Source organism: Schistosoma mansoni, chromosome 2, assembly GCF_000237925.1.
Source record: "Schistosoma mansoni strain Puerto Rico chromosome 2, complete genome".
Lineage (NCBI taxonomy): Eukaryota > Metazoa > Platyhelminthes > Trematoda > Strigeidida > Schistosomatidae > Schistosoma > Schistosoma mansoni.
In genome coordinates, this window is record NC_031496.1 from 27,061,281 (window position 1) to 27,076,086 (window position 14,806).

At 33.9% G+C, this 14,806-nt stretch overlaps 1 protein-coding gene across 1 annotated transcript; it reads left to right on the top strand.

The window, feature by feature from the left end:
• Positions 1-5,086: 5,086 nt before the first annotated feature.
• On the top strand, positions 5,087-12,453 carry Smp_128170 (hypothetical protein; the record flags this gene model as incomplete). Its single annotated transcript, XM_018796248.1, has 4 exons — positions 5,087-5,345; positions 7,502-7,967; positions 9,669-9,898; positions 11,631-12,453. Exons 1-4 carry the CDS (start codon positions 5,119-5,121, stop codon positions 12,451-12,453), a joined length of 1,746 nt encoding a protein of 581 aa, XP_018650480.1. The 5' UTR covers positions 5,087-5,118.
• Positions 12,454-14,806: the final 2,353 nt, after the last annotated feature.

Here is a 14,806-nt window from a genome sequence, read left to right on the forward strand (position 1 = left end):
AGTAACCTACACTTCACTATATAGTCAATAAAAACATTGCATCGAAGCCTTACCCACAGTCCATAATTTGTAACTGTCTGATAAGCTTGTAACATGGTACTTATAGAAATAGTGTTTTCCAACAGGATGTGAAACACAGAGCATTGTGTGAGGTATGATATGTATCCAAAAAATAAGCGTAAATGAGCCTAACATCACGAAAGGAGGGAGGGTGGAGTTACTGACCAGCAAGCACTGATGGCGAGGGCGATGATTTCAATCCACCCGTGTTTGTGGGGCAGAACATTTTGCTTGTATCAGGCTCTTTATGGATGAGAACAAGTCAATCAATCTGTGATATTGAGATTGTTCTCCTACACTCACCATTCAGACTCATGTTTCTAATTTTTGTGCTGGATTAACTATTCTACTAAGATAACCTTTAACATGCTAACTCGGACTTTTACATAAAAACTGTGGCAGGCATCGGATGATGAAAAAACAGACTGTAAAGGATATGGTTGCTATTTTACTCAACACTCTACTCTCTATATGCACTCTCTGTTCTTCCTCATTCCAACCTTGACTTCCCTCATTCATTGGAACCTACCCCACCTTGATAAATATCACAACTCATTGTTCTTTATTACTGCATTCTCTCCTCTGGAGCCCCTACTCACAGTTCACTCTTGCAACATGAGCTAGTATCAATTTAATCTAATAATTTATCATACCTCCATCTGTTCCACTACTAAAAGTTAAGCATTGGTTATCGTTCATATCCAAATGCCTTGCTGCTCCTCGGTTTCTTTTTCTTTTTTTTCTCTTCAGAATCTTGCTCTGAAGGTGAAGCTATGTAACTTCTGACATCTGGAACAAGCTCGACGAACGCGCTTTCCCAAGGTTATAGTTCGAACCAGGCGCTCCACAAGCCTACTTTATAACAACTATAAACTTAAGAAGCTGCATTACATAAATACTTAGCACGATCGAAACCCTAATACACTTTTTGTCGAGATTGGATCTGGTATGTAACGTGGACGCCATGCCCCTTTGGAAACTATTCTTATGAAAACACATTATATCCGAACGAATGAACTGCTATCAACTTTTATAGATTATAATTACTAAACAACCTTGCTTGGGATGCATACCGTGAACCAGTATATGTTGTAAATTGTAGATCATGCCTGTAAAAATGGCGTGTACCTGCTATTGCAGAAATATATTATTATTATTAATGATCGTAGGAGATGCTCCCCACGCCGTTCTGTGACGTGATCTGGTGTGGATGCATGACCGTGCGCCTTCAGCTAAACAAGTAAATTTAAACCAATGTGGTCAGCATCCGATGTGGAACACTTACAGAGCTATTGATTTTGGGGAACTATTTACAGCTACAACCATTTGTTCTTCAATATACTGTTTTATACTGTAACTGTAATTTGTTAGCTTTTGCTAACTCATAGACCTACGCTTAGTTTTGTAGTGTTAATTCTTTTGTTATATTATCGGTATCTTTGCATATTGACATAATTTGAGTAGGCTCTTTTGCTGAGATACACCACAAAACCCAAGCAATCAACAAAGAGGAAATAAAGGAAAACGTGGGGGAAACGAAAGGGACATTCCGTTGAAAAATAAAGAGGAAACAATGAGAAAATACGCCTGAATGCTTGCTTTATCTCCTGTCATTGGAACATGATGGGAAATTTTCTGCTCTGTGTTACGTGTCACTGAATTGTCCACTTTAACCCGTAAATACACTATAAATAGTCTACTTTTCACCTCAATACTCGTCTAAGTTTTTCAATACACGACTTCAGGCCCACTATTCGCTCAGTCCTAAATGTGCCCCATGTTTGCCTTTATTTCAATAACGAATCACACGACGATTGCAATAAACAACGTTAAAAATGGTACATACCTAAAAATATTTATTGAAAAACATGTTGTAGAAGTTAATTTGTACTACACAGACACTTGAGCAATGATTGTTATATATCTTCATCGTAAGTGTCAAATCTCAATGTAATTTGCGAAGGCCTGTAGAAGAATGTGTCCCAAATGATATGTCCATATAAATTAGACAGGCATTCACAGCATACACTTAAAGAGTTTCACATGCAAGGCAGAAAATCAGTGCATAATAAGAAAAAGCTGTATTAGTAACCCAAGATAAACATAAAGAAAAGCTTAATAGTAACGCCTTTCTTAAACTGAAATTTTACTATTCCCAACCAAAGTAATCTCCCTGTGAATTCCGAAATCTGTTAAACACGAAAGTTTTAACGATATTTAACCGCCGTAGTCTGTTGAATAACCGTTTACATGAAGAAATAATTACAGTTTTCCTCGTTGTTACTAAGCAACGAATATATAGAACACCTGTGGTGGACCAAAACGTATGATAACAAAAATTAGCAACAAAAATATTACGTCTAAAGTTTATATAACAATTAACAGTTAATAAGTTAATTACACACAGATAAGAAAATAAGGGACGTTACTTAATTCTTCAGGCTATTGCGTGTTCAGTTGAGTTTGGTCTAAATAATCCACAATTATAAAAGATTAGTAATCCCAATATGGACGATATAGATCCAATAGGTTTACCAAGCGTAGAATTCAATAAGAATGTCACGATTGCCTATAAATGGAGATGGTATGCAATTAATATTTCATTTAACATATTAGCAGACATGGCAGAACGATGCAGATTAGAATTAGAGTGTATTTATTGAGGAGCAGTAACAGTGCCACGATATGTTGTACTCAAAACGGAAGGAAGTCAAGTTACAAGCGTTCAAAGTGATACACTTAAACAACAAGTACAATTGTTTAATGCTTAATGTACAGAATATGAAAATACATGCGAAAACTATGAAAAATTATTTACAAAATAGGTTTTAAGGTTCTATCTCTACACACCTGTAGATAGCTATAAATTTGAACTGGTGCATACATGTTCTGGTTTTCTTCGATGATACCTTTGTTTTTTATTTTTCATGCCGTGAAAATACCCTTGGGTTGCAATGTTATGAACCATAGCAATTCGTTCTTCGTTGGCGGATGAAGACATGAATCGAAGTGTAAATGAGCCTAAATGCTACTTCGTATGCAGTCATAAAACCTTCACTTCTGATATGCTGTTTTCAGTGAAGTGCCAGTTAGTGTGAAACGACTGGAAACTTCACTTGTCTCGACGTATGACAAAATATAGCTTCCATCAACAAAATCATCATGATCATTTGGAATAAAATCAAATAATCCAATTAATTTTGTTGATTTGCAAACTTTTCTCTTATATCGTCTTGCTGAAAACATCCATCCAACGTTATAAGTCCCTCTTCAGATGGCAAAAGGAATCGCACACTTGATAGTCCGACACCAATTTTCTATGTACGTTCACGACTGTCAAACTTTGACATTAGCTGCATAATGTTTGCACTCAAGTCAGAAATAGCTGACGAAATGTCCTGCATTACAGCATGTATTTTATCAAGTCCTAAACATTTACCGCAACAAGTGAAATTGAATAAAACCCCAAAGTAAATAGTCCCATCAGCTTTTATTAGTTTTACTAGACATAAAACAGACAGAAACGTTCTCAGTCAAGCATCCGCATCAGACCATGATTAAGTACACCGTGCTAGCCAACTATTGCAACAGCTAGTCTTTGAGGGCCTCGATTATGAAGGTGTTGTTTATAGCAGAGCTGCCAAAATCTACATATTCCAAAAAGCTTTATACTTGATTTTTTTCGTAGTTCCTTTGTTCTTATCCATATATATATATATATTAGTTTAGGTTGATAAGTATGTTAGATTGTCCCAGTAAGTTCGTAAAAATGATTAGAATTAGATCATCTGTAACAATGAAAATGAAGTGCAGTATTGAGACTAGATTCCAAATGACTTACTGGAGCCTAAAATGAAGATTTTATCAACTATGCATAGCTTCCACATGGGCAGGGACACCGAGTTATTTATAATAGTAAGTCATGACTTAAAAGTAACGGCGAATCGCAACACAGTAACCACCTAATGTTTTCGAGCGTTATGATCAGTTCTCCGGAGATTAAAATGCTCTGATGAGTGGTTTTAAATCCTGTATGCCACCTGCATTAGATTACATCTAGAGTACTGTGCCCAATCAGCCAGTCCATTTACTACTAAGGATGCTGACACACTTGAGCGTGTTCAACTTGTGGGAACAAAAGTTGTGACGAATCTCTCCGAACTCTTTAACAATTAACGCCTAAAATCTCTGAGCAGTTTGCTTTCATCACAATATAGAATGCAAGATGATCTTATATTTGGCATTCCATCTCTCTAATAATGATGATGCCATATGTATTAATTCCTTTTATAACTGACCATCTACGAGGTCACACAGTTTTGTTCAACAAAAAACGGTAAACTAATACATCCAGAGTGGAGTTCCGTTTTTTTCATCGAGTGGTCGATAACTGGAACAACTTACCAAAACAAGTGATATCAGCCTTATCACTGAACGTTTTCAGGGAGAAGCTGGATGTTTATTTGGAAACAATCTGTAGGATTAACACAGGTCCACGGAACTATTATTCCTATTTCTATAAACTGGTATGCTTATGTTTACTTTCCAAAATCATAGTAATCAACAATCCATTATCAATCATATAGTGATCAATTAAGGGAAGTTTGTAGCGGGCAATCCACAGTGAAAATGCTTTGATAAGATAAGAATATGAGTAGTCTTCAATTATCTGTATGTCAATATGAAAATTGTTTTGTTACCGATTCGTGTATGGTGAGAACGTGATACAGTTGTGATTGATCAACATCCCTAGCATGAACAAACAACGATTTTATAGGAATGTTTAGGGTTTTTTCGTGGAACGATATAAACCATGATGTATGAATGATTTCAGGCCGAAATGGGATTGATCTGTCCACATTCTTTACTTCTACCTGAAGTATTATATTTTGAACGTCCCAAAGACATAAAATGTTGCGTTTTCAATTAGGTACACCTACTGATCAAACAACGAACAGATTATTGATTAGATCTTCAGTTTCTTCTCATCATTTGTTTGGTTACACTAATGATCAAGGCCGAAAGTGATGTCTTGACGGTCGTTTGGTATTCTAACCAATGGATCAGCTGGGTCGGATTGATGAACTTCCCAGTGTAGATGATGTTTTCAAGAATAGTTATGAGGTTTACCGGAACTACTCGCTCGATGTTTTAAAGTACAAAGAATTTTGCCAGTATGGACTTGCAGAAAGCATTAAAAAAGTTCATGATTGGTGTATTCATCTCCAATGTTTGAGTCCCTCTGATCCATGCTCCCCGATGAGTGATGAGGAATACCAAAAGAGGTATATGTTTTTTGTGTTGATCAGTCGAGAATTTTTTATATTCTGGTGCGTCTTGAGATCCTAAATGTCCCAAGTGTAAGCATTCATGTTCCTGTCTTAACAATTCTTTTCCATATTGAAAACGAACTTTTGATACCTTCTACAAATAAAAATAGTGTCAGAACTTTTCGCCGAAATTTCGTTAACAATATCGGAGGTTTGAACTTTAACTGATTGTTATTACTGTTCAGATAATCAGACGGTGGATGCTTGTAGATATAAGACATTTAGTGACCTGATCTGAAATAATGGCTTGCCTCTATGATATTTATCGTGAATTAAGGCATAAGGTGGTGAATTGTAAGTAGGAGATCACGTGACTCGTAACCAGTGACCTCGTAAATCACCATTTAAGTATATTAAATCATGTCCAACTGAGTTTAGTTACGAGAATGAAGTCAATGTACTTACTGTAACAGGTGAGGCGAAATACTATCTTTAGACGTTGCTCATCTTTTCCATAGTCATTCATTTTCAAACATGACAACAAGTTTCAATCACTCAGTAAGTCTGCCTCATCGTGAAGTGGTGCCTAAAACACACGTATCAATTAATAAACTGTATTTTAAAAACCATTTAACCATCTTGTGAACTGTTACTAACACTATTGGCCACTCGATTTGTGTTTTTCCAAACTGAGTACAAACCTACCTAAGCAGAACTGACATAACTTTAGTTTCGTACGTATACATTTCGGTTTTGTTCCCTGGCCATTGTTGTGCAATTATAATTTAATTCTTAACTATACAGGAGGTTAACAGTATTTTAATTTATTTAAGTGTTTTGTTGGTAGCGTACTCAGAGAGTACGTCTGATTCAGATTTTCGTACCTTTTCTTAATTAGTTGCAACTAGATGACATATTCCAGAGTCCAAGATTTTGTTTATTGCTATATCATACGATACTCATGTTGCTTGTAATGACCATTATAAAAATTGCGAACCCAAGGGAACTGTGGGGTACTTTACGAAACGTTGCGAAATTCATAAACGGTGCTGCTTATTATGTGCTTGGTTAGTGAGTTCAATCACATATTACATTCTAAAGTGCACTAGTTTACAAAATAATACTGAATCCGTCTGGATGAATTCTTTCACTAATGTTTCCCTACAATGCAATCCATTGTTTCTACTTCTGTAGTTGTGACAATCAGTTTGCCTGTCACATAGGTACCAATTTATACTACGAATATAGAATGAGTTCATCAGTTTTTTTCAAAGTAGCTCAATAAAGCGCACATAAATTTATGCGTAACATTATCAAGCTGATCAATTAGTTTATAAATGAGACCCCGCATATATAGTAGCTACTGGTCTTACACCATTTAAAGCGAAGGGTTCCCCTAATTTAATGTTATTTTGGAAAAATTAACTCGAACTTGTACCAGTTGACTTCTCAGCAGTCATCAGTGGCTGTTGCACTAGTAACATAAAATAGCAAATGAACTACGATATAGCTAAAAAATCAATAATCCAAATAATGGCACCTCAGTATGACTGTATGGTCAAAGTATAGTCACCGAATGATTCTCAATATCACACCTTAGACTATCAAAGTGCCAAGTCAGCATCGGATGTACATCACTATGAATGCTGTAGTTTGGATTAGCCAAATAATGGACACGGTGTGAAGTACACATTCTGATCTTATACATATATTTCTCTTTATCATCTTAAAGAGATAAAGAATAAAGATTCTTGCAGGATAAAATAAACTCATTTTATTTCATATGATTCTCGTCATCTGCTTACAAATCATAATTGCAAAATGGGTTTAAAATACATGAAAGTTTAGTTGGAAGTTATTTCAAAGACGCATCAGTATAGTATAGCATAGGTGTAAATAAGTGTGACAGACTAAGTAAAATATTGTAAATATATACTTTATGTAAAAGAGCATTCTACAACATTGATTGTAAGAACAGTTCAAAGGTCTATGTTAGTATGAGATTGTAAACAGTCATTTCCCATTATCAATCCTAGTCACTCAGCATTTGTTTCTGTTCCAATAATTAATGTGTTTTTTACATATCTTGACTAGTGAAGTGATCATCATGTTCCCAATAAAAAATGTCCCTTTATCCTGTTTCCTCTTGTTTATACTTTATTGCTGAACAGACATGTGGGATTAATCATTCCAGTCACTTCATCATACCATAACGTTACTCCATCAGTAGAGAAATCTTTGCCAAATTCTTCATCATTATCGGTTTTTAACTACATGCAACTTATTGCAAATAATATAACTGGATGTTATGATGATTATATATGTGATAAACAATATAATAGTTATCCGAATCATTGTATTTTGGGTGTCGTTTGCCTTACTTTATGCTTATGTGGGATTATAAGCAATATAGTTCTTTTCCCAGCTTATAATTTTGGGCTGAATCGTTCTGGAGCTACTGTTTATTTGAGTGCGATGGCAATATTTGATTGTGTTTTTATGGGATTATCATTATTAATTAATGTTATTCACTATCTACCACCATCATTTATTGAACAAATGGAAATGTATGGCCAATTTTCTGGTTATCTGATTCCGTACGGCTTGCCCGTCATACAGATATGTGAACTTTTAGTTGTAAGTTATAGTTAACTTGTTAAACTGATTTTTATTAGAAATATAGCTCATTAGCTAAGTAGTAGCACGTGTGTCAGGATTTGGACTACTCCCGTTAAATGACATTCCAAAGAAACTATTCGGCTGCTCATCTTAAATACCTAGTATTTTAAGTATCAAATTATATCTTTAAACATCTAGTGCTTGGTGGTTAATGGGAAACCAACTAATTAAAATAGGTCCATTCAACATCTGCTTATAACCCATAGCATTCAAATATCACATCACAATAAACTCCATTCTTTTTCCACTTCACTGATAAAATAGTCGCTGAATAAAGGAAACCCGAGTAATGCCATACAGTAACCATTTATGGTGTGATCAGATGCTATAAATAGATGTTTCGTGTAACTAAAATAGGTAAGAGTAACAAGGATTATATGAAAGTGAGAATACGAAAATAACCAAGTGCGTGAGAGCTGATAACTAAAAAAATACAGATAACGGTAGCTTCTGCATTGGTAAATGCTCGACAGTTCGTCCTTTTGATCTTTGAACACGATAAAGAACTAAAAAGGATTAATTTCAGTGTAGCATCAAATGTAGGTTGTAATCACATACAGTTGAATTTCTGAAATAATAGCTTTAATAATCATCTTATGCTTTCGGAAAGCTCGGTAATAACAAGCCTGAAAAAAACGGGCTAGATAGATGTGTAGGTTAAACGTTCGCTTCGGGACAATTTTCGGAATGGATGTTTATTGACTTCAAACTTTGGTTATATTTCTTGACTTGCAAGTTGTATTTGACTCCATTGACTAACAGGTTTTATGGCAGTATCTGTCATTGTAAAGTGTCTCAAAAATTTAAGTGAAGCTACTGAGGGCTCTTTAGTTAAACATTACCTAAAAAATTTGGGGTTGTGGTGAGCTGTCATCCTAATTGGCAACGTCAACTGGTGTTCATCAAAGCTACCCATTTTGTTAGTCTTGTCATAAGAATACTCTTGAAGATAACACTTTATTCATCTGACTTTTTATAGCTTAACCCTTTATCCGAAGATTCACTTAGCTAAGAAAATTTAATGTACTTTTCAAACAATAAATTCATTTCAAGATTCTCCTGTTTAATTCTTTGTAGTAGCTTCTTTTATTATTAAAATTAATAATGGCTATTGATTTGAAAATAGTTTACACCAATAATTGAAGCAAAGTAACCCCAAACTGTACATCAATTAATTTTTGCTTCCTTCTAGTTGAACTATGAAATATGAATAATAATAATAATAACCAATAAATAAGTAAATAAATAACGATAGATATATTCATTACGAGAAATTTTACTACAGTAAGGACTTCTCAGCATTAGTTGTGCATTATTGTAATGGATTTCTCTTAAACATGTATTTGGATTTGTACTTATTCAAAAATTATGTCTCGAACAACGTCACTTCTGTAAAATATAAATTGTAATAGACACCTAATTAAGTTCAGTTCCAACTACTCTCACAGGATACAAACTAGTTATCTTGGACATATTTCGAGATGTCCACTACAAAGCCTCAGTCTAGAGCATGGATTGTTGAGGAGTTCTCAATTTAGACGAGACATCTGATCATTTTAGTCATCCTCCAAGAACTATGTTTAGTTTAATGAAGTCTTTGTAGTACAAATTGAATGGCATTCTCAGTGATTCTTCCCACTTTTAAAATTCTCGTTTTAGGTTTGGTTAACCGTAGCATTACTAACCAATCGTCTACTTTATTTGAATTTGGGCCCACATTCCAAATCATTGTGTTCACAACTTGAATCCGTGAAAATCGTAACAGCAGTGATTTTCCTATGTATTGCTTATATGGGATGCAAATTTTTTGAATATACTTATGTGGAATATCCAGATAAAAAGGTTGTACGTGTTTTACTCACTCAACTTGGCAAAACTGAGATGTTTCGGTAAATTAAATTGAATGTTTCTTTAATTTGATAGCTCTAAAGATTCTTTTTTCCAAACTCAAGTTTGCAGAGCTTCTTACGTAGCGTAAATTTTTGATTTGCTAATTGGATTATATTTTTAATATTATAAGTCTATTGTCATATTGTGATGCGTTGTATCCTCCAAATGAATATATTTCATAATTGTTTGTAAAAATATTCAGTAGGCAGTACACAGGATTAACGCCTCATATTTAGTATTACTGGTAGTCGCTTATAATCTTTGCTTTCACAGTTTGCACAACGAATGATTTACGCAAATTGAAGTGTGTATATATGGCTAAAATGTATTTCGGACCATTAATAAGGGAATTCATTAAGGCAGTTAATACTAATACCTTGTATTACATCAAGTTGACTATCATGAGGAGGCTGAGAACATCAAGTTTTCAAAGTGGGCGTTTTAACAGCCTTTTATAATAAATGAGTGACTTATGTCTTCAGAATGCTTTTAAACTTTTTGTGTACTATCAAAAATTTAGTAATTATAACTGAGGAAATGATGCATTCCAAGAAAATTTTGTTTTTCACACAAACTGAGAATGAATTGCGTAATCTATCACACTAAGTAGGATTACTACGACTTCAAAAAAGAAATGTGTTTAAAGGATAACTAATTGAAAATTCATAGCAAGAGTAAGACTAGATGTATTTAAAACAAGTCAATATATGTTGTATTTCGATTTTGACTTTCATAAAATGATTTCTTTTACAAAGACCTGGGGTGCTGACTTCAAGAAAAACTGTTTAACAGACATTCAGATCTGTTGTTGTCGATGAGCAGTACATGCATAAAACTTGATCTCTTAGTTAGTTAAAGGTTGCTCTATTGTTATTGTGACATCCAGTTAATGACAAACAGAGTAGAAAAAGGTAGAAAAGTCATGTAGACTGATCAAAATAAAACAATGTATCGAAGAAGATACCCGTATTTTTATTACACGGTACCACAATAGTACATCAAGAAATGCGCGAAACAAAGTGAGACGACAATATTGTAGGGAATTAGAAGATATAAATAGTAATTTTAATAAATGTGGAATTAAACGGTTTGTAAAAATGTAATTAAAATAGATTTTTTTGGTCAAGAAACGCCACTCCACTGTTTATAAACAGCACAACAGAAACCAATGGTGGGATTAACATTAGTTTCTGTTCTGAGGCATATCATAACTTCTGAAGTCAACTGGTTGCATGATTTTTGTGAAATTATTTAGAAAGCCGTGATTTGCTAGCAAATGCAAACCAAACAGAACCGTTTCTTATTTTAGTGTCTTGTCATAAATTAGCTTCCTGCCTTTTCCATCCATCCGAAGTTTTACATACGCGTCATTAAGTGGTTAGTGAAAATGATTGATCATTGGATTTCGCTAGCTGAGTACTTCAGTTTAGCCGTTAAACAAAATGATACCTCGCTGATGTTCAGTAGGTCTGTTGTTTAGCTTTTATAGGCTGAATATTTCCTAATACTCAATTTTAATAAGTATATTCTCAAAGAAAATCGCGCTAATTATATCTCCAGATTCATATCGTCAGTCTCTTTATAGTGGAACGGGTTGCTTGTAAAACTGGATTTGTATCCCAACCTATGACGGATACTAGTTAAATAAGCCCATAATTAACAAGCCACACACAAATTGTATAAACAATTAAAATTTTGTTTACTATTTATCTTTTTTACTGTTCTAAAAAGGGATATAATGGATAATTGGTTAAAAGTACCGCTTGAAATGTTTTTACCGTATTTGGCTTGTGGATTGTTAATAACAACTATCGTTTTAAAAATGGTAAATTTACATACATCAAAGTGGAAAGCTGTAGCTAGCTTGTGCAATGAAACTGCTTGTGCGTGTGTCTGTCGAACAGGTGTCTGTGGTAAAGAATGTCGCGAAGGTGTAAAATCGGACGATCTATCTAAATCCTGGTCATCTGATTTTAATAATCAAGAAAAATCTGGACAAGTAAAAAGTACAAAACAGTCTACTCCTGACAAGAATGATACTTTTCAAAAATCATTTACCGGTATCAATCGTAATAACGGCAATTTCACAAACTTGGATCCAATTGAACAGGAATTAGCCTATCTTTTCTTTCAGTTGCCTCAGTTAGACGAAACACGTGAAAATGCTAATGTTATAACAGCAGTTTGTATTGGACTAATTTTACTAATTTGTAAAATCCCGAAATTTCTACTACACGTAATTTCAACCGAAAATTACATCACTTATGACCCAGAAGTATTTAGAATGATCAATCAATTATTGGATACAATGTTTGCAGCTTGTAAACCAATGATCTGTATACTAGTTGGAGCACATTATCGACAAGCTTTAACAACACCTTCAACATGTTGTCTACCCAACGATACTAATATTAATACCACTACAACTACAACAACAAGTACTGTTACTAACATTAGAGGTGATGCCTTGATAATTGAAGACAATAATCATGAAGCAATAGTGAATAAGGAGGCAGTAAACCACCAGTCAGTTATTACACAACAGCCAGAATGAGATCAATTAATACTAAAAATGATACATCCGGGTAATTAAAACTGTTATAACCATGACTTTCATTGATTATACGAGCGAAAAAGACAAATAAAGGATATTTGGTAGTTTATTTCTCTTGATTATATACTATTCATTTACTTTAGCATTGATTCATGGGACATGAATTAGATAACTTTTTTGAAGTCATTTAGTCATATTTCTTTTTGTTGCCATACTAGTCATATAATCGATATAGATTTGTTGTTTTCTTACTTATTTGATTTATCACTTTTATTCTGATCTTCTAGTCCATTTTATTTTTTGATTTTAAAAGGATATGTACGCTTTTACTGTCTTGTGTTTACATAATTTTCTTGTTAATTTCAATTGTTATGGATTGATATTTGATAATTATTATTTTATATTAGCAGACAACCAATACAAAAATGGGTTATTATTTTCTACTTAGATTACATTAGGTTTCTGCGTTCAAGAAAGTAAAACATTACCTCCTTCCTTGAATAATTTAGTTATTTCAATATAACCTATGACAGGCCAAGCTCTCCCCTCTCAACACCTCATCTACCGAAATTCTAGAACATAAACAATACTAATGATGTAACTGTATGACTAATGTAACATAGTCAGTTTGTATGTAATCCCTTAAAAATAAAACTTAATGATTTACAGCGAAACTCATTAAAAATCTGTTCACTAGTCTATTTGTTACGTCAATTAATGTTCAAAAAAACTAGTATTTTGCTAACCATTCTGAAGCTTTATCGAACTTATTCTAGCCAGGATAGCAAACTAGGGTAAGCGGAGATTACAATGGTGAGAAATTTAATTACCAGGAGTCTTAATCTCATCACAGAGAAAGAAAACCAACAGACTGAATTGAATGTAATATTGTCTACGCTTAGGGCGAACAAATACCCTAGTTTTTGAAGATTGTTAAGAAATGGAAGAAAAACCAAGTTAGAGTGTATACCAAAAGAGTGGAAGAACACCATGATCATCCTATACAGCAAAGAAACACCAGAAGAAATTAAAGGGATTCTGAACAAACAATATATAAGTTTATTTTCGAGTCAATAATATCATTTGTCATGATTGTAATGCATTTTGCGTGGGAGAAACATTTAGACAGTTGAATGTAAGGTTTAAGGAACGCAAACACTATCTGAAACATGTCTCCAAATCCTCGGTTGATCTAAAGAAACTTGAGAATAGGTCGGTGATAGCGTTACATACGTTAGAAACAAGATCAATTTCGAAGGGACCGAAATACTTCAGAAAGGGTTGACAGCAGAAGCGCCATATATTTGACTAATAAAAACAGTCTAAATAGAAAAGATGGTGTACAACCAGTCACCTCTTGGCAAATGGTCACTAACAAGTTATTGAACCCTATCGCTATCCACCCTATGTTCTATCATATCCAGCCTTTGTTCCCTGAGAAATTAATTTGAGTTTTTAACATCACAAGTAAGTATTTACTGATGCCCATTTTACATACATATCGAAATTTTCAAAAACAATTTGCGCTTCTATTGTTACTTTATGATAAACAAGTGACTAACATTCATTCATCAAATATCAACTATTAATAACATATGGTCACACACACCCATTCGTTCTCATTCACGTTATTCACACCTTACTGACTCAAATTAAGTCATCACGTGAATATGATTAAATAAGCATTTAGTGTAGATTTGATTGCTAAACGTCATATAGCCTTTGGTGATTTTGACTATTACCCTGAAGAAGTCTAGACAATCCTGCTGGAAGAAACGTTGGAATTATTTGAATTCAATCGATGAGATTATTTTAATTATAATTCTTACAAATAAATTAACTTAGCTTTCACGACAACAAACGTAAAAGACCGTAGCATTAGAATACGCAATGAAAAGTCAATTATCTGCATGTGTACGAAAAACGAATGCATATACATATCTGCAACCGGTTTTGGACCATTGACGATTTATTTGTTTATTTGGAAAGATAAAGTTGTAAGCTTGATAACTGTCCTGTTGAGGACACTTGAAATATCAGTAGCTCGAAATTCCCCAATCTTTTCTAAACACAAATGACGAGAAATCAGATTTTTTTTTACCTCATTGTCTTTAAGGCTACTTCTTATAGCACGTTCAGGATTGTAAAAATTGGTAATAAGTACGTAAGACGAAAAATAGCGAAATAGCGTGTAATTGCTAGAACTTTTATATCAGGTGTTTGGAAATGAATGATTGGCCCACTGTTTAAAAGTCATTGGTTCAGCTTTTCCACTGAACTCGATAAAACTCACGGCTAGTCCTTTTCATACTGTTGTAGTATTGCTTACATTGACACACTAAATGAAATATAT